General features: G+C 38.3%; 1 protein-coding gene across 2 annotated transcripts in view; it reads right to left on the bottom strand.

The window, feature by feature from the left end:
- LOC144050414 (talin-2) overlaps nucleotides 1-27,718 on the bottom strand; it is a 78,207-nt gene that overhangs the window by 35,031 nt on the left and 15,458 nt on the right. The window contains exons 2-14 of one of the 2 annotated variants that reach the window (XM_077563618.1): nucleotides 24,402-24,461; nucleotides 12,854-13,015; nucleotides 11,642-11,739; nucleotides 10,355-10,484; nucleotides 9,941-10,093; nucleotides 8,426-8,568; nucleotides 5,779-5,906; nucleotides 5,484-5,547; nucleotides 5,091-5,195; nucleotides 2,778-2,933; nucleotides 1,818-1,919; nucleotides 913-989; nucleotides 96-276 (exon numbers count right to left, since the gene is read on the bottom strand). In XM_077563618.1, the coding sequence (XP_077419744.1) occupies nucleotides 96-276; nucleotides 913-989; nucleotides 1,818-1,919; nucleotides 2,778-2,933; nucleotides 5,091-5,195; nucleotides 5,484-5,547; nucleotides 5,779-5,906; nucleotides 8,426-8,568; nucleotides 9,941-10,093; nucleotides 10,355-10,484; nucleotides 11,642-11,739; nucleotides 12,854-12,989 (1,473 nt within the window). In that variant the 5' untranslated portion in view covers nucleotides 12,990-13,015; nucleotides 24,402-24,461. The remainder of the gene's footprint in view (nucleotides 1-95; nucleotides 277-912; nucleotides 990-1,817; nucleotides 1,920-2,777; nucleotides 2,934-5,090; nucleotides 5,196-5,483; nucleotides 5,548-5,778; nucleotides 5,907-8,425; nucleotides 8,569-9,940; nucleotides 10,094-10,354; nucleotides 10,485-11,641; nucleotides 11,740-12,853; nucleotides 13,016-24,401; nucleotides 24,462-27,718) is intronic. The other variant, XM_077563620.1, reaches the window with a different exon arrangement.

Genomic DNA, 27,718 nt, shown 5'->3' with positions numbered 1-27,718 from the left:
CGAAAATCAGTGTTGACCACGTTGAAGCTAAAGAATTGACCCGTAATGGCCCATAATGTAAAATTGAGTCATTCCACGATCCAGCATTGTCTTACCAGCGGCGGCATGTGTCCACGGTGCATCTGACCCATGGTGATCTGCTGCTGAGGAGACGGCATGGACCCCACGCTGAGCGACTCGGTGCCGATGGAGCCGGATCGAATCACTCCGGGCAGCGCCACGGATCCGTGCTCCGCCCGGCCCACGCGGTTAAACTGCTGCTGGAGGATGGTGGACCTGAAAGCGCGAGTGACCAGGATTAGTTAGCGACACGCGCTTGGAAACAAGAAAGATGAGATCGCCTCGACGGGAAGCTGAGGCTCGGATTGGGAAAATGAGACCGCGCGTCTAATCAGGAAATGTTTGGATCGAGCCTTCGCTTTTCCAGCGCTGCAAGATTTCCTCCAGAGATTATCTCCTGGGATAAAGACCAGAGACGGAAGCGCTAGTGTGGTGAAATGAACTTCGGCAAGATAGACGCGTGAACTGTGCTTCCATTTGGTATGGAGGAGGAAATTGGAGAGTGATATGTGTTTTTTGTAAGACTAGTATGCAATAACATTGCGTTATTATAATAACACCATCATAGTACAGCTGATAAACTTGCACGGCCAAACACAGAGTAGCTCGATCGCATTTTTAAAGAGGCCTAAAGATTTCCCGTTTTCAACAGGCTTTTAGCAATTGATTTTTTCTAATGGATACATTCAATCATATTAATATAATAAAAAAATATATAAAAATTATGATAATAATTATTAATAATAATAACAATAATAATAAAAGCAGTTTGGAAAATGGATGCATGCATAATAATAATAATAATAATAATAATAATAATAATAATAATTTAGGTGTTTTTTAAGGACTTACTTTTTAGGTGATACAGATTCCTCAAGCATGGTCGCTTCCTCGTCACCCTCTAATCCAAAACGATCCTTACTTTGTTTCTGTACAGGGGTAATAAAAAAAGAAAAGTGATCCTCAAAAAATAAGAATATACTGTAGTATACAGCTTTTAGCTGGTAGAACTTGGAAAATGACGGTGATGATACTAATCTAAAAACAAACTATCAAATGTTCCCGACAAGGCAAAACAAACAATGTCGCTATTTATGTTTTATGAAATTCTCCTTCAACTGGCAGACAAAATTACAAACACCTGCACAATCTAGCCAACTATTATTTTCCATAGCGCTTATCCTCATTAAGGTCACGGGTGAGCTGGAGCCTATCCCAGCTGGCTTTGAGCAAGAGACGGGATACACACCCTGAACCATTACCATACATTCATATCCAAGGAAAATTTAGAGTCACCAATAAACCTACTGACTGTAAATGTTTTTGGAATATAAGAGGAAGGCGAAATACTACCGAAGTGTGGAACTGCCATTGTGGAGCTTTGATGAGGCTATGTTGTTTGAATGTACTACAAAGTCGTTCGAATGTATTGATAAAGTCATTCAAATGTCTTGGGATTGTCATTCAAACATATTGGCTTTTAAGTTTTCCGAACATACTGTAGGCCAAATGCAAAAAAAAATTGCATTTTCACATGCCACAGGGTATGCACATGCGCAAGACAATATATGGAAGAGTAGGCAACTATTGCCAAATCGAGATGACAACAGATAAAATTCCTAGTAAAAAATCATTTATCATGAGAGCAACAGATGCAAGTATTGTGTGTACACAAATATATTTTATTTCAGTATACCGGTAGATGTTATCTTCCTTTATAGGATATTGTTTGATTGTGCACGTGATAAACGCCTCACTTTTTTCAGGATGATGTCGATGTAACCCGCAATGAGCTGCGAGATTTGCTCTCCTTCGGTGGTCTGCACCGAGTAGTAGCTCTCCTGGTACTCGCCAAAGTCCTGCACAAACACAATTAAACACATTAGCATGAACTATTTCATCTTCAACTGTATGAGACGGCATCCAAACCAAAGCTAATTAGTAGTTCACAAGGAAGCAGGCTAATCCCCACCAAGCACTCGTCTGAATGAACAACATGAAAAGGGAGGCCAGCTCGGTTGTTTCTGCGAGATTAAATGCGTGTTGCTCATTGACTTGTGGCTGCACACGTAAGGCGGAATATCGATGAGTGAGGAGAGGTGTTCAGTCAAACAAGTGCACGGGGGAATTTAAGAAGCGAGGGAAACGGTCGGGTTCGCTGAGCTCCCGGAGTGCTAATTTATCAGCAGAGAGACACGACCAAGTGCGCCTTAGGGTGAAGGAGAAGAAAAGATTCTGCAAGCTGCTGGAGGGTAACCGCTAAATATGAACGCAATTTCTGATGTGAAACAAAATATATACAGCCGAGTGCAAGTTAAATTTCCCCTTGAGGGATCATAATCAGTAAAATAACAAAAAAGATTGATTTCCAAATATATACTATAGTATGAATACAATTTTTGCTTCTGAGAGAAATAATTGTTTTAAATAAATAAAAACAATACAATTATTTTTTTAAATTATAATCATTCAAATATTTATATTATTTATTATTTTATTTTACAAACATGTTTTAAATAAAAACAATACTATTAACTAATATTAAAATATTTTGGGATAGAAAATGATGGCTTTATGGCTTGTTCTGGCTTTTTTGTAAAATACATTTCATAAAAAAAAATAAAAAAAATAGATTTATACCCCAGAGCGACTTGTATATTTTTTCCTTCTTCATGATGCATTTTTTGACTTTAAAACATTTTTGTCAGACCTCTTACCAGGGTGAAGCTCTTGGGTGAGGCGGCCCACCTCTTGACGGTTGTGAGCGGCCACTCCTGCACCACATCTTTGGTCTTCTCCTCCACTCTCATCACAGACTCTTTGGTGATGCCCAGGAGGCGCGGCACCAGCTTGTTTTTGCTCTTCATCTTCTCCTGTGTACCGTAACATGATGACAATGTAGACAGATGATAAACTAACATGCACACTGCTTGTATGTCAATAATTTATGCATGAGCAGATCCAGAAAGAAGTAAAGATTTGATTTGGTTGGTTACAAAAAAAATGTAAATGATTTACTATTACAGCTTTTACATGTTGTTGTAGTTTGCAGGGGTGTAGAACTGCACTGCGTCACACTGAAAGCTGTTTCTAATTTTTCTCCAAATCAGCTACCAAGGCAACAACATAGTATTAGACAGTCAATAGTGAGCATTGTCATCTTTTTGAAGGGAGAGCTTTCCTACAGGATTTCATCAAATTGAGCATGTGTGTCTACGGATGAACCCACACGCGGCTCTTGGCTTTGACGCATTTGATCAACATTGCTTGATTTCTTGCCTACGGACCAAAATAATTCATCTTTCAGATTGGACACTCAAAATGGCTCCTAAGTGGAAATGTGACTGATATGCCGTCTACATCAACATGTCAACAATGTGAATGAGCCTGGATTTATCTCGCAGCCTGTTTAGAGAAAGGATTAAGCCCTATAATGAAAATAGAATGACAGATGGATTCATACATCTGTTACCATACTATTGATTAAAGCCTCCAGTGACGCAGCCTTGATCTCACTGAAAGACACTCATGATTACTAGTTCGATTGTTTAATAATACTTTAACTCAGCTTTATATTTCAAAAGCTTGAAAAGTCTACTAATGTTTTTGTAGAGTACATATTATGGAAAGTCTTATTTTAACAACAGGATGTAATTAAGACACTTGGGAACGCTAATAAAATGCGGTGGGGGGGGGGGGGGGGGTGGTGCGGTTGATCATACCAAAGTAATCAAATTATTTATTTATTTTACATATTTTGTGGTGTTTTTATTGCTTGATTGTCATTTTAATTGTCACAGACAGACCAATTTCCAGGCAAAGGGTCGTTTTATTCATTTACTGTGTCTATTTTATTGACAAGACCAAATTTCAAAATTTGGTTTTAGCAACCCTTGCCTCATAGAACGGAATTTTGAAAAAGGGAAGAGAGACGGTGAGCAGATGGACAGAACGTGACGGTCCGTGACGTCGGGTCTACAGAGGTCCACTTGAGTAAAAGTTATGGCGGGAATGTCAGTTGCGTGGGGTCTCCAGGGGGGGGTTACGGGGTTGGAGGGGGGGGGGGGGCTGAATACGGGACTATTTTTAAATGCCTCTGCTCTGTCGGATTACACTCAAGGCGGACCCCAAATGACAAAGGTCGAGCAAATTCCACGTGAAAGCCGAGGCGAGGCCGAGAAGCGAGCTTTGAGATTTGTGAGTTTAGAGATTAAAATAGAAGCAGTGTACTGTATATGTATGAATGATTTCCTGGCTATAGTTTTTGTCCATTTTTTTTTTATGAGGGCATATTTCCTAAGAGTCTTACAAAAAATTTTGTTTGATGACATCATAAAATATGAAGACATTTACAGTAGATAAATGGGCCATAAATTCCTATTCATGCCTATTGCATTGCAGATTCACTCATTTTTTAATAATGAATTTTAATTACCTTTAAATATACTGTACATTACTCTAATAAAAAAAAATACACAATCCTACTTTGAACCTGCAAATAACTTTTCAGCCATGGAAGAGGTCTGCTTTCTCGATAATTTTTTTCCCCCCGTGATGCTTGTGCATTATTACACCATAAAAAGGTGTTGCCGGGGCGTCATTTAAGCACGTATAATGTAAAGAGTGGCGAATATTCTCTGATTGGAGGAAATTAGGGGGTGGACATTTAGGGATCAAAAAACGAAATATTTTTACTGTATAAGTCCCTGAGTGTGCTTGTGGTTTCTTTCGTTTTACTGGCTTTCACAGCGTGTGCGAGAGAAACGGCCAACGGGGATATTTGTTACAGGACATGAAAGGCAGTAAAAGTTGAAGTGGACCCCGGACACCTGCCGGGTAGTTTCCTTCAACTCTCTTTTTATCCATTGAACTCCAAAAACTCAGCAGAAAAGATGTCACTCGGGAGATAAAATGCTTCCAATTCATGATTGCATTTTTTTTGTTCTTTTCTCAATTAACTCAAAAGTAATAAGAGGATAGATCTGGAGGCTAGCTTTTTCATCCCTTCAATGAAATAGTTGCGAGTTTACCTTGACTAAGAAGAACGACACTCCGTATGTCCGCAGAGACCTCGCCAGTTTGACGTACTTCACTTTGGCTTCGATCTCTGTCATTTCGCCACAGATTCTGTGTTCCTGGAAGTGACATCACAGCTACGTTTAACTTTTTGGAAAATTGTTTGAATGTAGTGATGGACAAATGAAGCTTCATGAAGCACTTGTGATATTTTTTGACTCCTCTAGAGGGCACTCTTGGTTTAAAGATGCAGTGGAAATGTAATACATTTTCATTGCACTAACCAAGAGCACCATCTAGTGGAGTAAAAAAAATAGCACAAGTGCTTCATGAAGCTTCATGATGCTTCATTTTCCCATCGCTAGTTGAATGTAAAAAAAAAAAAAAAAGTGACAATGTGGCCTCACCTGGAATATTTTCTTCTCAGATCCTCTTTGCTTTATGTACTCTTTGGGAAGAAACTCCTTCAAGCTACAAGGATTTGAAAAAAAAAAGGCAAGAATAAGAAATTGTTTTATATCGTATGTGGGGACAGAACACAACAAATGTCAATCATGAGTAAGTAAATCCACAAAAAAGTCTTAAAACCCAATGCCCAACAAAACAGAATGTCTGCCATTTTGGTTTGAAGCGACCCTTTTTAAAATCATTTTCATTTTCAAAGACAACCTTTCCTGATGGCAAGAGAGGTTAGTTACGTACTCTAAAAATCCAGGTTTGTGTTTGTGCTCAATGTATGGTCCAAACTGGATCTGGGCCTGGATGCCGCCGAACTCGCCGGCCTTGTCGAAGGACACTGGGTGCGAACCATTCAGGATGTCATCTCGAGCCTGAAAGAAAATAAAACTCCATTAATGTTAATCCGTACATGTAACGCGAAACCGACATGCATTAATGGAGGATTAATATTAAAAGTAGAACAAGGGTGATAAAATGTCAACGTCGCTGTCTACTCGGAACCAGCCAAGCTAACTTTGGGGATGATGGACTGGTTGCCAGTCAATCATAGGCAACAGATAGGAAACAACAATTCACACAATTATACCTAATAGCAATTTTGAATCTTCTATTGACGCAACAGGCATGTTGAATATGGGAGGAAGCAGGAGTACATCGAGAAAACACAGAAGGAGGAGAACATCTGATAGTTGATATTCTAATCCCAAACTGCTTGCCTGCAGGCAAACAAGCTACTGATCAATGATTCATTTGGTTTTACACCTTGCATTCAAATAGACTTGTTTCTTTCCTCTAGTTGGGAGTCCCTCTAGGTTCTGTTCCGAGCCCATTTCTGGTAATTAACATTTTCTTTCTATCTATCTGACCATCTAGCAGTCTTATTTGTTTCTCTCTCCATCCCGTAGCTATCTCTTTATCCGTCAGGCATACTATTAACTGGCCGTCAATCATCTGCTAACCTCAAAGAAAGTTTTATCCAGATGTGACACAGGTTTTACAATTGGCTGCAATTTGATTTTACAGTATCTTGGAATATCCCAGATAAGATGCTTATGTGCCTGAAAAAAAAAAATAAAAAATCTTGATATATATATTTTTTAAATAAATCAAATAAAAATGTAAAAAATACAATATTTACAAAAAAAATATTTACAATGAAAAAAATATAAAAAATATTTTAAAAATCAGCAGACAGACGCATAGTTTACAACAGGGAGGAATTTGCAGAGTCAATTGTCTGCAATTTGATTTTACAGTATCTTGGAATATCCCAGATAAGATGCTTATGTGCCTGAAAAAAATAAAAATAAAAATAAAAAAATCTTGATATATATTTTTTTAAATAAATCAAATAAAAATGTAAAAAATACAATATTTACCAAAAAATATTTACAATGAATTTTTTTTTTTTTTAAATCAGCAGACAGACGCATAGTTTACAACAGGGAGGAATTTGCAGAGTCAATTGGCTGCAATTTGATTTTACAGTATCTTGGAATATCCCAGATAAGATGCATATGTGCCTGAAAAAAAAAAAAAAAAAAATCTTGATATTTAATTTTTTTTTAAATAAATCAAATAAAAATGTAAAAAATACAATATTTAAAAAATATATATTTACAATGAAAAAATATATAAAAAAATATTTTAAAAATCACCAGACAGACGCATAGTTTACAACAGGGAAGAATTTGCAGAGTCACAATAGCTCAAATTTTTGAAGAATGTTATGGTTATGTCGAAGTGCATTTTATCCAGATAGAAAATTTGGCTACAGTTTAAATGTCACATGAAAAATTATATTGAACATGTTCAGACACTTATATGTTATACTGTATATCAAATCCCATCAGATAAGGTTGCAATTTGCTGATTTTATGTAGGCAAGTTAGGCTCAGATCAGAACTCTCTTTTGAACCGGAGATGTTTTTTCTGATCTGACGTTATGCCGATGATTTTTAATCATCCAAACTATCACCCCACTTCATGATTAATGGCCGCAAGAAAAGAGTTTCAAAAACTTCACTGGATTTCCTACAGATGACCTCACCCACTTTCTTTAAAGTGAGTCAAGCCGCATGTAATCGCTTACAGTGATTCTGCAGAGTCTTCTAAGCAGAACCAGACCCGGGCCCCACATTACTAGCTGTTCTCGGCTTCTTACAAGATCCAGCTGACAAAGTGCGAGGTACTCCATGACCTCGCCCCCTGGCTACACTTCAGGCCTCCTTGTTCCACATTCCACTTTAAGACCCACTGCTACTATCCTAATATCAGCCTGCCATCTTTCCCACGGAAGGGAAGAGACAATATCCAGAATCATCTTCCAGTTGGTTCATTATCGGATTTTAATGTGTAACTGGCATGCAGTATTTAAATGCACTATTATTGTACTATATACATTTTTCACAAAACTTTTATACAGTATGATAGTCATGTTCACTGCAGTGTTCCCGGGCGGAAATATTCATTTTGTAAAAATTATTCAATCAAAAACTATTTGTACAATTCTGTTTATTTACTGCTCAAAATTGTGCTGTACTTTTTCCCCCCTGTTCAATTTAGTTCACTGCTTGTGGCCATCAGATGACTTCTGAGAAAAAACGGGAGCTAAGACACAACCTCCAAAGTGGAAATCCTGTTCTGTTGCTTTTTTGTGTGTGTCATCATTAGTAAAATTCTATGATTGCACTTGTTGAATTAATGCTTTAAATAAGTTGCTGAAGTCTCACGAGAAAAAAATAGGAACACTTAGTGGGATGTTCGACTAAAAAAGGTTACAGTGAGTAACAAATCGAACAGACAAACAGATCTTGTCTTTGTCGGCACTTGAACAAGACACTGTATACGGTACTGTGTATATATAAATGTGGCTGAATGGCGGTCCAACCTGCACGTAAAGAAGATTGAGCTGGACCGGATCTCTGGAGTCGACATTTTGGTCCGAGTAGAAGAACTTGCGACGCAGCAGGAGCGTCTCGCTCTCCTCCACGCCTTGCTCCCTGAACGTCCTGCTGTGGTCCAACCAGTTCACTGGCAAAACAAATTTGACATTTTGTATAACACTCATATGTATGCACCTAAATAGCTTTTTCATATACATGCAAACCCAATACATTTTGGTGTTAATTTAAAGCTGCTTTTGCATAAACATGAAGCAAGACAATGCATACTTTTTTAGGAGGTCTTTATATACTAGGGATGGTAGGGATGGGCAAGTAGCAATAAGGCCCGGTATCGGCCTTATTTCAAGCTTTTGGGTACTCTCAATTAAAAAAATGACAATTAATATCATTCAATGGGAAAAATGCAATATTTCTGTAAAATGATCCGTCAATGAATTTGGGGAATTTTATGCACTTCTATTGGTATTTGGTATCGGTGATTACTCATACTGGTATCGGTCTGAAAAAAAGTGGTATCGAACATTTCTATATTTTAAGTAACTGCAAAAAGACAAACAGTACGGGCCAAAAGTTTGGACACACACACATCTCATTCAATGTGTTTTCTTTATTCTCATTTATTTATTTATTTAAATTTTGGATTCTCACTGAAGGCATCAAATCTAAGAATGAACACATGTGGAGTTATGTACTATGAGAAATAACTGAAAACATGTTTTAGATTCCAGTTTCTTCAAAATAGCCACCCTTTTCTCCGATTACTGCTTTGCACGGTCTTCAATACTGTTAAATACAAAAACCATTTCAGGTTACTACTCTTGAAGCTCATCGAGGGAATGCAAAGAGTGTGCAAAAAAAAAAAAAACCCATCAGAGCAAAGAGTGACTATTTTGAAGAAACTACAATATAAAACATGTTTTCAATTATTTCACCTTTTTTTTAATCTTTGACTGCCAGACGTTTTCAGAAAAGGGATGCCGTGGGTGCCAGCCGATTTAAGCATTTTTGACTGATCTTTCAAGGTCCACAGAAAATGTTGTGTTTGAACTATGGAAACACACATACTACCAAATGAAATATTGGACTCTCATCTTTCATCAGAAAAAATAGTTTGTTTCTACCTTATTCCGTTTTTCAGTAATCAACAATAGAAAATGGTTAGTTTCACCTGTTTTGGAAAAAAAACGTCTTTTAACGTATTTGGCACTCCTCCATAGGATTTTACTAAACGTTATTTAACGTTTTTGGCAGTCAAAGAGTTAAAGTACATAATTCCACATGTGTTCATTCATAGTTTTGATGCATTTAGTGAGAATCTACAAAAATAGTCATGAAAATAAAAAAAAATGCATCGCATGAGAAGGTATGTCCAAACTTTTGGCCTGTACTGTAAATACTCAGATTTTGTATCATCTGTATCATCTTCACTAAATGCTATGCTAGCTTTTGAAATGAGGATTAACAAAACCACCGGAAACAACAATTCATGAGGAACTCACAGTCGTCATCAGTGTGAAGTTTAGCTTTGAGCTTCTCCATCTTCCTCTCGTCCCGCAGCAGCGTTCTATCCTTCTTCAGTGTTCCCATGCCATCCTCTTTTTTCTCCTCCGCCGTCTCCTGAATCAGAGAGTACTCCTCATAGTTGGTGATGCCTGCAGATGAACAAATGGGGTACAGTGATTGCTATGTCTTAGATGTGGACTGCGGTTTATTATTCTCTTAATATTATATGAGCTTCTCAATGTTTTTATTGCTTTTGGGTAGTCGGGCAAACACCCTTTGCGGACAGTCTAGAAAAAAAATTACATTTAAGATTTGTATCCCCAGGCAGCATGGGAGAGATATGGTTAGCGCTTGTGCTTCACAGCGTTTCCAATTTGAGGTTTGTGTTGAGGCGACGGCCTTAGTCGTACCTATTCTACTGCATATGGTCACAAGAAGCTCCCCGACTGTTTTGGAGTCATCCACCATGATGGTTTTCACCGCCCCGTCCAACATTTTAATTTTCTGGGGCCTCTGCTTCTTCTTGTATTCAAGAATGTCCTGCAATGTTAAAGAAGAGCGAACACAAAGATAGGAGAGAGCGAGAGAGAGAGAGAGAGAGAGAGAGAGAGAGAGGGGAGTGAAATGAATGAGCGATGAAGCACAAAAGCAAGACCGAACGTACCCGCAAAGGAAAATGATCAAATGGGTTCGGGTTTTAGCAGGGCTGGGACGAGCAAATAGGAAGCACAAAAAGCGAATTTAGCGGCTGCCTATCACAGTTTGCCACTTCCTTTCGGTTCAATTACAATGAGGGGAGATTCGGTGCAGAAGAATTGGTCACAGTCATGCATTCTACCTTTGGTGCACTTGAAGAGGAGAAAGCATTTGGAGCACAGAAGATGGCAAGCATAAAAAAAACCTTTCAAAAATAAGAGAATAAGACATTGAATTTGATTGATAAAATTTAATTTGAGGCTTTTTGATAGCTGCAAGCTATAATTAAAATAATTAAAAGATATAATCATGAAATATTTCACTTTGAGTACAGTGAATCCATGAGTTTAACTTTTTTAATTATATTACTGAAATATTTTACGCTTTCCTCAATATTCTAACTTATTCACATGCACTTCTAAGTAGAATGTCACTTAATAGGGAACAATATAATATATAATAAGTCAAATTGCATCAGACCACAACTCAAAGTAAGTTATACCAGCTATATATAGACACATTATAGGCATATTTATTAAAAATGTGGATTATTTTGAAGGAACTATTTGCAGACAGGTCATTGGATGTGTGTTAGTCTTAGCGTGGTCAGTTTCAAAAGTGACCAAGAGAATGGATGGCAACTGTTTTAGATCATATTTCCTGGAAAATTTCATTTTTAATAACATTTACAAAGAAATGCACGCGCTGTAAAAATCATACGGACTGCTTGGTATTGTGGAGCTAGCAGGCTTAAGCCCAGGCTGCAACTTTTAAGAAAATATTTCGACTACTTCACGTCACAAATCATCCACAGTTGTATTACGGTATTTAAAGTAACCATACATTACATTAATATTATGGTACTTGGACTTCATAATTTTTAACAGGTAACCAGTAACTTTACCAGAATATATTTTTAAACTAACCCTCCTAAACTCAAATAATAATAATAATAATAATAATAATTCGAAAGGCTAAGATATCCAAACAGCAGTATTTACCCCATTGCGGAGCATATAGTAGTCCAGTGTCCTGCCCGACTCCAGCCAGATGCCTTTCCTTGGGTCTTCGTCAGACAGGAACAGACCATAATCCGAAGCTAGAGCACAAACATGACGTTTTTAATGCTGTCATCAAACAATGTGAGGAAACCACGTGGATAAGATTAACTCGTTCACTGCCATTGACGGTTATAATTGTCAAAAAATCATTTTAACTATTTCTATTAGTTTACTATTTTTCTACTTTTGTTAACAAGAGTATAAAAACCTAGATTTTTTTGTACATTTAGAACAGATATAAAATTTGTGATTAATCGTGAGACTTTTGAAGTCATGCGATTGAACATTTTAATCGCCTGACGCCCCTTATTTGCAAGCAATTAAAAATATAAATTTTAATTAATCGCATGACTTCACTAGTTAACTCACGATTAATCACAAATTTTATATCTGTTCTAAATGTACAATAAAAAAAAAAATCTCTAGGTTTTCAAACTCTTGTTAAATGTTAAACTAATAGAAATTGTTCAAATGCTGAACGGTATGGGATTTTTTAATAGGTTTTAGGTGAACTAATGAATACACACACACACACATACAAAAAAATAATAATAATAAAAAAAAAAAAAAAAAGGAGAGCAATAAAATTACCGAATGAACAATACTGAGCTCTCCAGGAGCAAAAAAAAATTGTTCAAATGATTTTTTGACGTTTATAGCCGTCAATGGCAGTGAATGAGTTAATGAGACACACCATCAATCAATCAATATAGGGTTATCAAAGCCTCTGAGTTCTGCCAGAATCTTAATTCTTCATCTTATCAAGACATCCTTCCAACTCTGCAGTATAAGTTTCTGAAAGGTCATTTTCTGTTCACAGTACAGTACTGGATAGCAAAAAAAAAAAAAAAATGGAGAGCAAGCAAAGGGACTGGAAGTCCACAGGTTTACTTTATTAATAGGAAAAAGTAGGCGATTACGCATACAAGTCCACGGCATCAAATACACTGATGGCCAAACGAAAAAGTGCTGCATAGGCATAACAAAAACAAGGAGGCGCCACCTTGTGGCGCGGTGTCATACTGTGGATTGTTACAAAATGTTCATAATGAATGGACAAATAAATAACCATCTCAATTTTCACTCTTTCAAATAGCGCGGTGTCCCAATACTTTTGTCAAATTACAACACATTTCCACCATTCTCACTCACCCTGTCCGGTTTGCGCCTCGGGAACTCTCTCGCGTATGATCCGGCAGGCGTCGTAGACTGCCGTGGACGGCTCGAACTGCATGGTCTTCACCACGTTGCAGTGGCGCACGCAGATTTTCAGCGACAACACCACCATCTCGGCCGGCGGGGCTGCAGCTACACCTGCATCCAAGAACGGGAGATCAAAGCTGATGATATTTCTTTTCCCCGCGGAATTTCGAATACGACACCACGGGTGTGAATGAGATCAGTGTTAATTGGTGCAGTGTGAGGCCATTGTTACATTTCATAATAGTGTGTGGCAGCGATATATTTCCAATCTGACGTGAACACATACTGTACATGAGCAAAAAAGCATCTCTTTCCATATAATAGAAAACATTTTGGTGCATTCTAACAGAGGATCTCCTGTCTGGTCGTCATTGAGGAGGCACAGGACTCCTCTGTGTCTGAGGTTAGAGGTAAAAGGTCAGTCTGGATGAGCCGCAGAGGAAAAGACACAGGCAGGCCTCTCTTCTAACCCCGTCTGGCTCCTGACCCTGACTCACATGTGGAGAATCTGCTTCCTATGTGATATGTGTTCGCACCCGCGGGAGAAGGTGTCGCTCTGCCGTCTAATCTTGACAAAACACTCTAGACTTTTTCAATGCACTGTATTTGAATTGAAAAAAACCCACACCCAAATGATTATATTCTTTGTGTGAATGGAGTAACGCTGTATGTGAAGCTTTTAAATAAAAGGGTTATTTTTATGCTATGCGATAATTGCACAGCAAAAGGCCGCAATCCAGCTCTCGTGCTGTAGACCCTTTTAAAGCTCACATGCCAAGACAGGACAATTAATAACTCTGTGATGATTAATAACAAACAGTGTCTTCCCACACGATCATCCACCAACACAAAGCCTCGCCCGTCTCCCAAAAGCCCCAGTGACACCTACACTGTTTTATCTGCTGCAACCTCACATCACAAAGCACATTGTTGCTTCTTTTTTTTTCCTCATTCTGCTGTTTGCATTTTGAGGCAATTACAGAGCCATGGGAGATAAAAGGAAATTGTTTTATTAGTTATTGCAGCAGGGTTAACTTATTGTATGCTACAGCGGTGCATGCTATTGTATGTAAAATTATGCATCGCTATACTGTATAACACAAGTAGAGAGAGAAGCCCTTTTTACACTGCTCAGTGTGAAAAGAGTCACGCAGCAACGCGAAATAAGCCTTCCAGGAATGAAAACAAAAAAAACGAATTGCTTGGCGGCAACTTCGATAGCTTAATCATGCAGTTACTTGCAAATAAGTCCACAAAAAAAAAAAATCTATATACAGACGCTCCCCTACTTACGAATATTCGAGTTACGAACAACGGTACATACGAACATTTCTGCGCGTACAGTATGTCGAAAAATGTTCGGAAAGAGATGCTGTAAGTTAGATTTTGTATTGCGCGTAGTGCTTCTTTCCGCCGCTAATACCAACGCTTGGCACTGTGAGAGCTCATTGGAGGCTGAGCAACGTGGCGAGGAGGAGGAGGAAGAAACGCCGGTCCCCATGAAGCAGGAAATAACTTTTGAAGCCGATTCCAGCGACGACGAAGAATCCTTCATGATATAAAATCCTCCTCTTCCTCCTCCTCCATCATCTCCTTAAGCATCGAGTACATCTTCCAAAAGTAAGTTAAACTTCATTTTATTTATCTTATTACGTACATGTACATACTGTGTGTGTCTCTCGCTCTCTCTCTCTCTCTAACATACGTAGTACAGTACAGTACTGTACGTATTCTCTCCATTTTATTAAAAGTTTTTTTCAGTACAAACCAATGCAGGTTACTTGTACAAGCCTTAAACATACTTATATAAACCTTCAATATACTTATATAGGCTTTAAACATAAATTATAATACAAAATATAGCACTGAAGCAACTTACGAACAAATTCACCTTACGAACGATCGTCCGGAACGTAACTAGTTCGTAAGGTGGGGAGCGTCTGTAATATATATATATATATATATATATATATTTTTTTTTAAAGAAATCACTCTGCCGACTCCTCTCCAATTGAAGGGGCTTGTCTGATCTCACGGCGCCGTCACTCTCGAATAGAACATTTTCCATTCCGAGATTTAAATCCTCCGCTACATTGCGTTGGCCCCGCCCCTCATCGCATACATACACAATGAATGGGTTTGACGAACGGCGCACCACGCCCCACTAAATGCAGTGTGAAAAGGGCTTCAGGGCTCATAAATGGATTACAACAGGAAATTTGAAAATATAATTATAATTAAAAATAAATAAATAAAAAAGTGAAGTTTGCTGTTCACAAATTCACTTATTTGCATATTTTTCTGTGCAAAAAACTTTTGGCGTATTTTTGTGCTCAAGCCATGATATCTCAACTGTTCTGAGATCTTTGTACATTAGCTTCCGCTAATCCTAGCCAGGGTTGTTGGTGGAATTTACGCAGACGCTTAGCCGAATCTGTTTGTTTTGCTCTGCAGAGCACCTTTGAAAAATCTCAAGCACCTGGAAGCAATTTATTTTAAGATTAATGTTGGAAGATAAGTTTTATGTGTTTTGGGGGCCATAGCATGATATATTTACGGTTTAAAATAAAATGTGCTTGACTTTTTTAAGTCATAGTGGATGGAGTCCTGTAAAAAAAAAAGGGGAAGAGCTCCATGCCAACCAAGCAACCTGAGCCAAGACTATACAGACATAAATAAATATTACACATAAGCTAAGTCGCCAAATGTTATTATCATAGTAATACGTATAGTACAGTTACAAAAACATGCCGACATGAGCCCTGACATGTAAACGGAGACAGAAAGCAGGAGCATGCAGCCATTGTTCAGAAGATCAATGATGCAGAGCACATCCAGACCTTATTACTGTAACATGGCCTCTAATCCAATAATAGCACAGCCCACAAGTCAGCAGGCCATTCTACACCAGTCGCAGGCCAGAAAGCATCAACTTAATATTCGGCGATGGGCATGTCGCTAACCTAGTTTGTGATAATGAACCGGGCTGGAGCGCCGACATAATTAGTCCATCTGCCTACTCTGGTTGGCTAATAAGTTTGTTTCCGTGTAACAACTGCGTGTTTCCAGAGAGCAGATGTGCAGCATATTTGTCGCTGGCCTCGGGTAACGCCCACTTGGCCAGGAGAGAGAGATAAGAAATTACTGCTTAAACCTTTTCATCAGGATGAGTAACCACAATGACAGTTTTAAAGGAGACAAGAAAATTACAGCAAATGGTTTCAGGGTGACTAGTTTGAAGTGCCATAAACAAAAGCGACGTGAGGAGAAAATGATTCACTTCACAGCCATCGTGATTAATGTGACTGCTTTTGAACAGAACACCACAATGCTATATAATTCAATTCACTTTAATTCAAAAAAAATATTTTATTCTTTAGCGGGAAAAAAAATGAAAGGGGACAGAAAGAAGAAAAACTGATATCTGCCCCTAATCAACACACAGGAAAAAAAAAAAAAAAAAAGGCAACACAAGATAAATGACAGCAAACAGTCAAGACACTTTCAGAGTAACTATTACAGTAATTTCTGGACTATGAGCCGCCACTTTTTTCACTTGCATTCGAGCCTGCGGCTAATACAAAGGTGCGGCTTAGCCATCAGATCACAAGGGGGCGCACTATAAAGGAAGCGCAAGAGCGTCAGACAGAGCAAAACAAAGCAAGTGAGCCCAAATACAGTAGGAGAGAAAACGAGAGCGAGACAATTTGCGCCCTCATTATGGAAAAGAAAGTAGCGGGAACATTAAAACACCTGAGGCTTACAGTCGGGTGCGGCTTATATGTTTAACAAACTTGAGTATTCCCCAAATTGAGCTCGCGCGGCTTATAGTCCAGAAATGACTGTAAACAAAATAATTCAATAGAATGACCTTGTACTGAATATATTTTTCCAGTAATTGTGCTTTTCTTCTTTTTCATAAAAATACAAATGGACTGAGAGGATTTAGTTTTATAATCCAGATTGTTCCACAAACTGACACCTTGCGTTAAAATATATTGTTCGTTTTGTTTTGTTCTGTATTTAAGTTTGGAAAAATATCTGTTCCTCTTAATTTGTACTCACTTTCGATTTTTTTTTTTTTTTTTGGATTTGGGTGTTAATTGGTAAGATTTCATGATGGGCTTTGTACATTATTTTAAGGTGGGTAAACGCAATCAATTCATTAAAGTTTTAAGTTGAATGAATATTGGATTAGTGTGGTCTCCGTATCCACAACCGAAAACGACACGAATAGCACGTTTCTGTAAAAGAAAAATGGATTCAGTGTAGGTTTTGGGTGATAAGCTTGAGTAATACAGTACATTTGTGTATATTAGCTGTTAAAAATTCACAATTTTGTGTACTGTATATTTTTTCAGGAAAACATATCTACAGTTCTTTGGAAAATTCACCTCATCGCCTTTTTGTGATCAAACTAAAGCAATAAAAAATATTGCTCTGGCACCATGTTGGTGTCAAGAAAGTATGTTGAAGTGAGTTGAAGAGTACATTGTAGTGTTTGCCACAACAGTGGTACAAAGAGTGTAAACAGGTCTGTCCTGTCCTCTACACATCTGTTAAGTGTGTTCACAACACAGAGACATGGTGTAAACATCTGTTGGTCCGGTCACATAAACACAATATAAATAATATCCCCATCTGTCTGTTTACATACACAAATAACGCCCCTTCATACGTTCGTATTCGGGTCGAATGAGCTCAGAAAGTTATTCGTCACATTGAGCACATTTCTGTGCAAAACGACTTGATGAGAATGAAGCAGATGTATTCTGGTATCAGTATTTGTGCAAACACATAAACAGGACACTTTGGCTACAGTCTTCATCCCACAAACACACAGTTCAGTTCAGGTTCATGAGTCTGGAGTAGGCTGCGATTTTAAAGAGCCTTCTTTCAATTTTTTTGTATTATTATTATCCTTCTACAGTCAAGCAATGACATTCTGCTCCTGTTCAGTATGTATGACGAGACTCCACTTCACAGCATCGCTTCACACTTCAATCTCATCTCGACTGCAAATGGAGCTATAACACTGCACACGTCTTTAAAGACAGAGAACATATTCATCCGTAATGGTTTGTTCCATGGTGGTTTTCTTTTCTTTGGTCCTTCCTCGGGTCTCCTGACGGCCTCACGACTCTGGCTGGAAGTGTTCGGTTTAGGTGAACGGTGTGGGATTTTTTAATAGGTTTTAGGTGAACTAATGAATACGCACACACTCACACGCACGCACATACAAAATAAAAATAAAAATTAAATTTAAAAAGAGAGAGCAACGATGATGACATGTCAAATCGGTAAAATTACCGAATGAACAATACTGAGCTCTCCAGAAAAGAAAAAAGAAGAAGAAGAAAAAAGGACAGAGAGAACATATTCGTCCGTAATGGTTTGTTCCAGGGTGGGTTTTTTTTTTCTTTGGTCCTTCCTCGGGTCTCCTGACGGCCTCACGACTTTGGCTGTAAGTGTTCGGTTTAGGTGAACAGTATGGGATTTTTTAATAGGTTTTAGGTGAACTAATGAATACGCACACACATACAAAATAATAATAATAAATCAAAAAAATAAAAAAGAGAGAGCAATGATGATGACATGTCAAATCGGTAAAATTACCGAATGAACAATACTGAGCTCTCCAGAAAAGAAAAAAAAAGGACAGAGAGAACATATTCGTCCGTAATGGTTTGTTCCAGGGTGGGTTTTTTTTTTCTTTGGTCCTTCCTCGGGTCTCCTGACGGCCTCACGACTTTGGCTGTAAGTGTTCGGTTTAGGTGAACGGTATGGGATTTTTTAATAGGTTTTAGGTGAACTAATGAATACGCACACACATACACATACAAAATAATAATAATAAATTTAAAAAAAAATTAAAAAGAGAGAGCAATGATGATGACATGTCAAATCGGTAAAATTACCGAATGAACAATACTGAGCTCTCCAGAAAAGAAAAAAAAAGGACAGAGAGAACATATTCGTCCGTAATGGTTTGATCCAGGGTGGGTTTTTTTTTTTTTGCCTTTGTGCGCACACGAATGAATGAGGAAGAGTGAGGCAGGTGATGGTGTGAGGTTTTCATGCAGAAGGCAAACAGTTGTTTAACACTCCCTCTAAACTAACACAGCTTGAACATTCACCACCCTCCACTTGTCCCCTACTGTTTTTTTCCCCTCATCATTTCACTGGGAACGGCAGGAAATCGAATCAGTGAAGCCTCTACACCACAAGAGGAAATCTGCTTGAGATTTAAATGGAAACTGCAGTTCATCTTTTTTGGCACATTGGTCAATAGCAGGTCAAATTTGAAGTCAAAGTAAGATGTATAATGTAAACAGCTAATCATTTACACAAACGTACACGTCAAAATCTGTCTGGAAATTTCCATACACACTGTGGAAACATACAGTAAGTCATATAGTACAAACAAATCTGTGGCTTTATCACTTCAACTTTTCAGTAAATGATATGACGTGGACGTAACACGTGGACTGCACTTATTTTTTAACTTATTTAGACATTATGTAAATAAATAAAATGTACCTATAAAGTCTACTGACCAAAATGAAGCAAAGTTGTTTTTTTCCCCCCCAAATGGCAGCTTTTGTGACGTGAAAATAAATTCTTACATTCCAATGTTGATTCGAACCCGATTAATTGTTTAGCACAACCCGCACCTAAAGGAAAAATTCCGTCCATTCATACGCAATGTCAAAATATATTTTTGAATTCACACATAAATTCCGATGTCAAGATCCATAAGTCAATTCACATACACACAATATAAATAAATATTTGTCTGTCCATTGACATAAATAATGTGAAATTCAGCTTAAGACCAACAAAACTGGCTTCAGTCATCAGGATCTGTACATAAACTCAATTTCTGTATTTAGCAGACATAAAACGGAAATTTGAAATGAGATGTTTCTAATAGGATAGAAATAAAGGGCAGATAAGCCTTCATGTCCCCTCCACAGTGGAAACAAGAGACACAAATGTGCATACATTTGTTCAGGTCAGTGTAGGTTAAGTAAGTAAACCGGCTTTTACTACTAGTTTTATAGGTGTGCATATGGGGAATCCTCACATCGCATACTGTATATAGGTCAGCGCGGGAATGAGTAACAAAACCAACAAATAATTGTGCTGCTTTGTTGACTTAAGGGATTGGCCCGCAAACGTGCATATGTAGATCGACAAACAAATCACCATTGGGGAAATGTCACACAATTGCTATAATCGGCTTTGCTCACAATCGAAAGCACCCGATGGAAAATGACGCTTCAACAGATAACATCAACAGTTGTCTTGGAAAGTTACAAGATGGGATGGTAAAAAAAAAAAAGAGAGTAGAAGGAGGAAGACCGTAATGGAACGTGATGTCAAGTTTTTACCAGTAGAGGACATGGAAGACTAAATCAGCTTTTCAGGTCACGCAAACAACTTATAATAGAAATCGATTTTTAAAAATGCCATGTACCCCGCAAAAACAAAAAACAAAAAAAAACTTAAGCTCAGAGATTTGTCATCTTATATTAAAGCTGACATTGTGTCTCTGTGGGGAATGTCGGCTTTAGTTAAAGGCCAGCAATGATTCTTTCTGTCTGTCAGATGCAGATTTATCTTGATCTGTTTACTTGCTGCTGCATGCTTTAATGAGAGCTCTTTGAAATGTATTTGTAAAACTATGCATCACAATCACATTGTTTATTTCAGTGAGGATAATGGTGTTGTTTGGAAACAATATGTAAAAACCCAATGAATGCTTTTCTCAATGGTTAAGTTTGCAAAAAAAAAAAAAAAAACTTCACTCATTGTGAAGTGTAAGAATGAACGCGGACTGCTGATGTTAGAGGTCCAAAAAGTGAGGCAGAATTGGTGCTAACTGACCATTTTTGTGGTCTAAATAAGTGGACAGTTTACAGAAAACGGTCACAGGGAAGTGAAAGAATATACAGTATGCAGAATGATGATTTTTATAGGTGCAAAGAAACCACAGTCAATTTGAAGTGGAAAAATATATGTCAAATGAGGTCCAAAAAAGCAGACACACTTGGAAAACACAGAATCAGAAGAATACATACAAACTGTCCATTGTTATCCAAAATAAGTGAAAATGAAGAACAAAACCTTTAGTTGACATGTATAGAGATCCGGATGTCACGTGACTATTTCTCTGAACACGCTTCCCTGCGGCAGGAAAAGTAGCGGCGCAGCGTAAATGGACTACAAAAACTAGCGTTTCCGCCCAAGAGCATTGACACCCACTTTGATGAAAAGGACATGATATACATGCACAAGGTGGACATGTTGGATTACCGATGACATGTCAGGAGTGCTTTTTTTTTTCCAACTCGCCGGTGAGTTCTTTCAAATCTGATCATACAAAGGCTTTAAACGTTTGTACAATCTGGATTTGTTTCCCCTTTGTGTGTGGTCAAAATGCCATCGAAGTTAGCAGTTTCAAATCTTGCTGTGTTATTTATGTACGTTAGCAACTTAGCAGCTGCTAATTCGGCCGCGGCCACCGTCATTTATACCGTAAAAAGTCTCTTTTATGATGTTGGTCAGTTATTAAATTCAACTATGTAATATCTATTAAACAGTAGAAGCACCAATGAACGAAACAGATTATTTCCCCCACATTTTGCGTGTGGTAACAGTTAGCATCTGCTGATTCAACCACCATGTACAAATTGCTCCAATGGCTACGCATTGGTTCCTCATTTGGTAGCCTGGAGCACGCTCGATCCTTTTTTTCCTCTTCTCGTTATGGCAGCTGGTCCACAACAGCTGTTAATCATTGTTAAAGTGTGGCGTTTAGCGTTTTCTCAAAGTGGCAGCCGTGTTTTCTATGCTGCCAAAATGGCTGCGCTAACGCCCATTTTGGGATCCGTGACGTCAACGTCAACTACGATGACTTTTTTTTTGATATTTTAGAGGCTTCCTTGTAAGCAGACGAGGCTGCCAAGCAGGCCAATGCTCGTGCTCGTCATCCGCGAGACGTCTGCCGTGCCCGGATGAGCAGGTGATTCACTAAACGGGAGTCTGCCAGTCGCTGTCATGTTCGTGCGGTCGCGTCACATCTAAGGATAGTCTCAAAAGTCAGACGGTTACCCGATCCGCCGACTCATCCGTCGTCGCCGTGTCCTGCAGCACTGGTAATTGCTCCCAGTGAGCGAGACTTTTACAGCTTCAGCATCGGCTTGTCAGTGAGGATCTGGCAGATCTTCCACAAGGGATTGTTGCTTGATTTAAGGACAAAAACTCTGCTACTATATTAACTAGGGGTGGGAATCTTTGAATGTCTCCCGATTTGATTCCGATTTTTGGGTTCGATTAAGAACGATTTATGATTCAAAATGATTTGATTGACAATGATTTTTGCTTCAATCTATAGATATAATGATCTACTCCAGTCTGACTCACTAATGCTAATTAGCACGCTACTCGCGGCACTTTTATCATTCATAAGAACACTGCAATAAAACAACTTTTATTGGAATAACTTGATTGTGACTTTTTCCTTCTACTCTCTAATGTCGCTACAACTTAACAGTGTATTAGACCGCGTGGAACCACACTGCCCCTCAGTGGCCAAACCGGGTACAACATGAACAGCGCTCCAAATAAAGGCACACACAGACAGAGGCAAGACAGTATGAAATAATTTAAATAAAATCGATTTTGTGACATTTAAAATTGATTCTGAATCGTGCTAAATGAGAATCGCGATTAATACTAATACTACTAACGACCATAACTTTATAATTGCTAATGCAATTAACACAGTACACACAACTTCCTTCTCCCTGCAGACAAAAAAATGGGCCGTACTATATATTTTTTATCCATAGGGTATTTTGATCAAATCAAACTTGTTATTAAGACACCTAGGACCTGTTTTAATTTGCCTTGGATGTCCCTCCAGTGGGAGGTGGGGCCAGCGTCAGCATTTTCAACATGGAAGGTCACATCAAAAGGATGCTACATTTAACTACACCCGAGTGTTTCAGGCTCACATCTGTCGAGGGGTGTCCACGCTATGAAGCCGGCAGGGGACAAACGCGTCTTACGGCAGCTCATTAAGAAGGTTGCAAAGCGGAGATGCGCCGCTGGAACGCCAACCCCATCTGCGGTTTAGAAGCAGATGCCGCCGCTTAATTGGCCTGTGAAAAGCACCTTGCAGAGTCAGCTTATGAAAGCAGATGAAGATAGTCAAATATTTTCGGACTTAATGTTAGCGGGAAAATGAGTTCTATATGGTTGAGGAGACCTTTACACACTGAAAGATGATTTAATATTAATGCAAGAAAGAACAACAACAGCGGCATATATTACTTCTCAGAGCTTTTCTTTTATACCTGCGTTGTCACGGCCCATTATCTTCACTAAACATGAACTATGCTCTATCTGACTACCATTGTTTTCTCTTAAAATGGTCGTGTTTGACTACATCATCCTCTGATTTAATCAAACAGGACCTATGCCCTCGACCTATGCCCTCAATCACAAACAAAATCAACAGTCTAATTAGTCAGTCAGTATGAAACCAGTCTTTATGTAAGACTGTACAGATATTTATTTATATTTATAATTTGATCACATTTATACCAACAAACACTATGAGGATACAAAAAGATGTATGCACTTACGGGGAGAAAAAAAAAAAAAGAGTAAACATCTCCCGACAAGCCCCCAAATATACGTCATATCAATCTGATGGCATTTTTTTCCATCATTTAACCCCAAATAAAAACCTAAATAATAAACACAATGCAAGACGATAACTGAATTGAGATGTATCAAGGTATTATATTTTGTTGCCGTTTCGATATTGATAGAACAGCGATCTCCGCAAAAGGAGGGCCAGAGCATGAGATGCAAAGCCGGAACTTCAGAACTGTGAGGCGGACGCACAAACCACTTGGCAAAAGTGCTGTCAACTGTATTGAATATCAAACCAAAATGCCTGTTAAATATCAACATTTTGAGCGGAATCCTCACAGCTTGAAACCAAAAAATGGCATGTTTGTTGAGCCATTAACATGACAAAAAATATATATTTTTAATTTTCTATTTTAATCCGCCACCAAAGATAGGAAAAATATGTGCAAAAATACAGTGGAATTACTTTCATATTATAGTTGATGAAAAATACTTTCAGCCAATTTAATACAAAATGAATAATTTTGTTTACCATCTCAAATCAGCATTCCATCATGATAACGTTATGTTTTGTCTATTTATCACACTCATTCTGTCATAATGGGCTTTAGAAACTATTTGCAAAAAAACAAAACAAAAAGATTCAAACAGTTTCAGCGGAGAAGAGAAAGAATCAATTGGCTTTATGTTACTATGGCAACCCTCTGACAATGCCTTTTTAAAAAAAGCTAATTTTACCTCTGAAAGTTCAATGAATCTAAAATGTGCTTCCTCGCCCTCACTTGCTGTTAATTGCACACCATGACGCGTGCTAATATGCAAAACTTACCTTATCGCTGAAAGGAAAAGGCCGCCTTCCTCCCTCGTGCGCGTGCGCTGATCTTCACAGCTGAAACGACAAACGGTGGACTTTGAGATATCGACCCGCGTACGCCGAGCTGTTAAAACGTTCAATTCGAATGCAAATTCTTCAATGGGGGTGACATTTCGCGACAATCAACAGCAGCTTAATCGAGTGAAGCCGCTTTAACGCTAACTATAAAAAATGTTGACGTCAACTGTAGTGTTCTTCGTGTGAAGCAGCTGATAGAAAACATGCTTTAATTGTGTGATACTGTGAATTGACATTATTCTGCACCCACCATGATCTAATTTAAAAAAATATACATTTATTTAATTCTTTTTTTGCTATGACTTATATTGAATATTTGTGTATTTTAACCCCCCATTCCACCTGTGCAGACCACTAAGAAAATGACTGCAGGCGGACAGTTAATGACATGCTGCAGACTGATGGAGGACAAGCGCATTCCTCTCAAGGTGACTCCATGAAGGAAAAATGAAACCCGCTGGTGTGATCAATGATGCAAAGCGGCACTCGTTTGTTTTCCAAAGCATGCAGGGGGGGGGGGGTTCCATTTTATTTTCATGATGCATGGTCTCGTCTGACGGAGCTTCCAGATCACGTTATAGTGGGGGCCGGATAAGAGCAGCTGCGTGTGATGACACCATGCTGCTAACCGCTAAGCCCGCCTCCTTCTGACTAGGTTCGGGTAACCGTATACCTCTTCTCCCGAGTGTCACTTACTCACAGGAAGTACGCTTTACGTTTCCCTACAGCCACTGACTCACTTTTTGGGTCGAATTTAAAGGATGATGGTGTGGGTAATGTGTGTTTAATTGCCACACAATGATGAATAAATGTGAGGGGGAAAAAAGTGTTTTAGTGCACACTAGCGGTGTGACATTTGTTGCAAAGGGTTAGAAAATGACTGGACAATTTTCATTGGAAGTTAGCTATTGATATTCCAATTTGTATATTATAGTAATGAATATAAACGTTTTGCTTTGTCATAATCATTAAGCAGACATTTATGTAAAATAGATAGCTCTCCTTGCCTACCTTCGAGGGCATTACGGTGATACTTTTCTTCTTCTTTTTTTTGCTTCACTTGAGCAGCAACGTATATATATATATATATATATAATATATATATATATATATATATATAAATAATAATTATATATATATATATATATATATATATATATATATATATATATGTATATATATATATATATATATATATATATATATATATATATTTTTTTTTTTTAAACAACAACTAAGCAATGACTATTAAACTAAAAAAAAAAAGTACAACTTCATATATTGGGGTTGTTTTCATCTGGATTATGATAAAATATGGTCCCTCCCATGGAAAGGTAAAAAAAAAAAGAAAAAAAAAAGAAAGCCTGGCGGGATGCCAAGCCTATAAAGCACTGGATGAAACAATGATTTGAGAACACAATGTTACTAATGTTACGCAAACAAAAAATATATATATAAAAGAATAAAGTTCTTGCGATAATAAAGACACGACCCCCAGAGAAGAAAAACAACAACATCACCATACAAGAAAAAAGTCAGAATATGATTCAGTAATTTTAAGAGAAAAAAGCCACAAGACAATTTGACAATGAAACTGCTAGAGAACACGAACTAAGTCAGGAATTTGAAGTCAACAATCAGCCATTTTATGAAAACAAAGTTGCAATATGATGACAAAAAAGTTGGAATTTAAAAAGAAAAAAGCGGAATATGAGAGTAGAAGAAGAAATGCGGCATACTTGTCATAATATGGAATAAAAGATACATCAAGACAATAAAGTAGAACTGTTAAAAGAACGTCTGAATCTAATGAGTTATGTGAGATCAACCCATTAATATGCCATCAGAATCATAACAAGTTTCAAAGGATGGTGTCCTGAGGATCAAAGCCACATTAAAGTAAAAAGGAATCCCTGGAAAGTGCTCGACACATTGTGACGGAGAAACACTAATCCTGCTCACTTTTGCCTTCAGGAAAATCGATGTGAGCATTCCACACAAAGAGAAAGAGAGTGAGCGAGAGAGCGGAATCTTATCAAGCTGATGAAGTTTCCTCCCAAAAGCAAAATGCTGAGTTTGGAAAATGAGAAGCAGCGTTAAATCAAAATTTAACAAGCTTGATCTCGATGAAATAAAATGCATAGAAGGATGGGGAAACCTGGAGGTCTTCATAGGGACTAATGCCTGAAAGCCAAATATGCCACTGAGGAATTCGTTGTGCAGACGATCTTTGAGGGAGCTCAGACAACATGGTGCCCCCTTTCCAAAAAATAAATTGGAAAATGTCCCCCACTATGTGTAAGTGTGTGTGTGTGTGGGGGGGGGGGGGGGGGGGGTATGTCTAGCTCAAGGTAAGGCTCAGCATCCTGGCACCATAAAAGCAAAGTTGCGGAAAATATATTAACCAAATTCATCACTGACAAGCTTGGAGGTCAGATTTTAGGATTTAAAGGGGAAACGCGGGAAAATGTATTTTTAATTTTTGTATGCAAGTCTGTGGAGTGCCTGCCTACTCATGAGTTACCTAACAGTGGGACCAATTTACATAAATACTACCACATTGGGTATCTCTACTCTGCTCATGACATAACCAGCTCGGCTGGGTGAAGATCCAAAGTCACTTTCGAGCAGTGGCCCGAAACATTCCAAAGATCCGGAGAAAGGTTTTTCTAAATTACGAAAATCTTCAAACCCTTTTTTGGAAGTTCTGATAAAACTGCACGGCAAAATTCAACGCTAACAGGACCACCATATAGCAAAATGCCTCCAAGTTTTTAGACCCCAATCCAACGGAGCCTCATCATTTTCTTCAGGACCACAAATCTCATTCGTTAGCTCGCCATTTTTGCCCTTTTTCGGAGAGTTGAGGACATCTGGAGTGCAGCTGTTGCTATGCATCAAAAGTTACCCATACACACATACATACCCATACACACACAGACTGTTGCAACATAACGGCCTCAGCAACAGAGGTTAAGGGGTCATGAGCCTTATGCCCTAGCACACCATTTAATCTGCTCGAAGCTGCAGACAATCTGTGGAAATCAAACACCAACACGAGCAGAATGCTCTTACTAAAATAGGCAGAGATGCCAACACACACACGCACACACAATAGAGTGCCACTCGTGTCTCTTCTATACAAGGCAACCGACCATTCGACACTCTCAGAGATTCTCACTGATTAGTGCTGCCCTTGCAGAGGAAGTGTGTATGTTTGCGTGTCTACTAATTCAATTACAGCCTCTCAATTC

This window comes from Vanacampus margaritifer, chromosome 4, assembly GCF_051991255.1.
Source record: "Vanacampus margaritifer isolate UIUO_Vmar chromosome 4, RoL_Vmar_1.0, whole genome shotgun sequence".
In the NCBI taxonomy this organism is placed as follows: Eukaryota; Metazoa; Chordata; class Actinopteri; order Syngnathiformes; family Syngnathidae; genus Vanacampus; species Vanacampus margaritifer.
The sequence above is the reverse complement of the archived record's forward strand: the minus strand, read 5'-3'. Positions and strand labels throughout refer to the sequence as shown.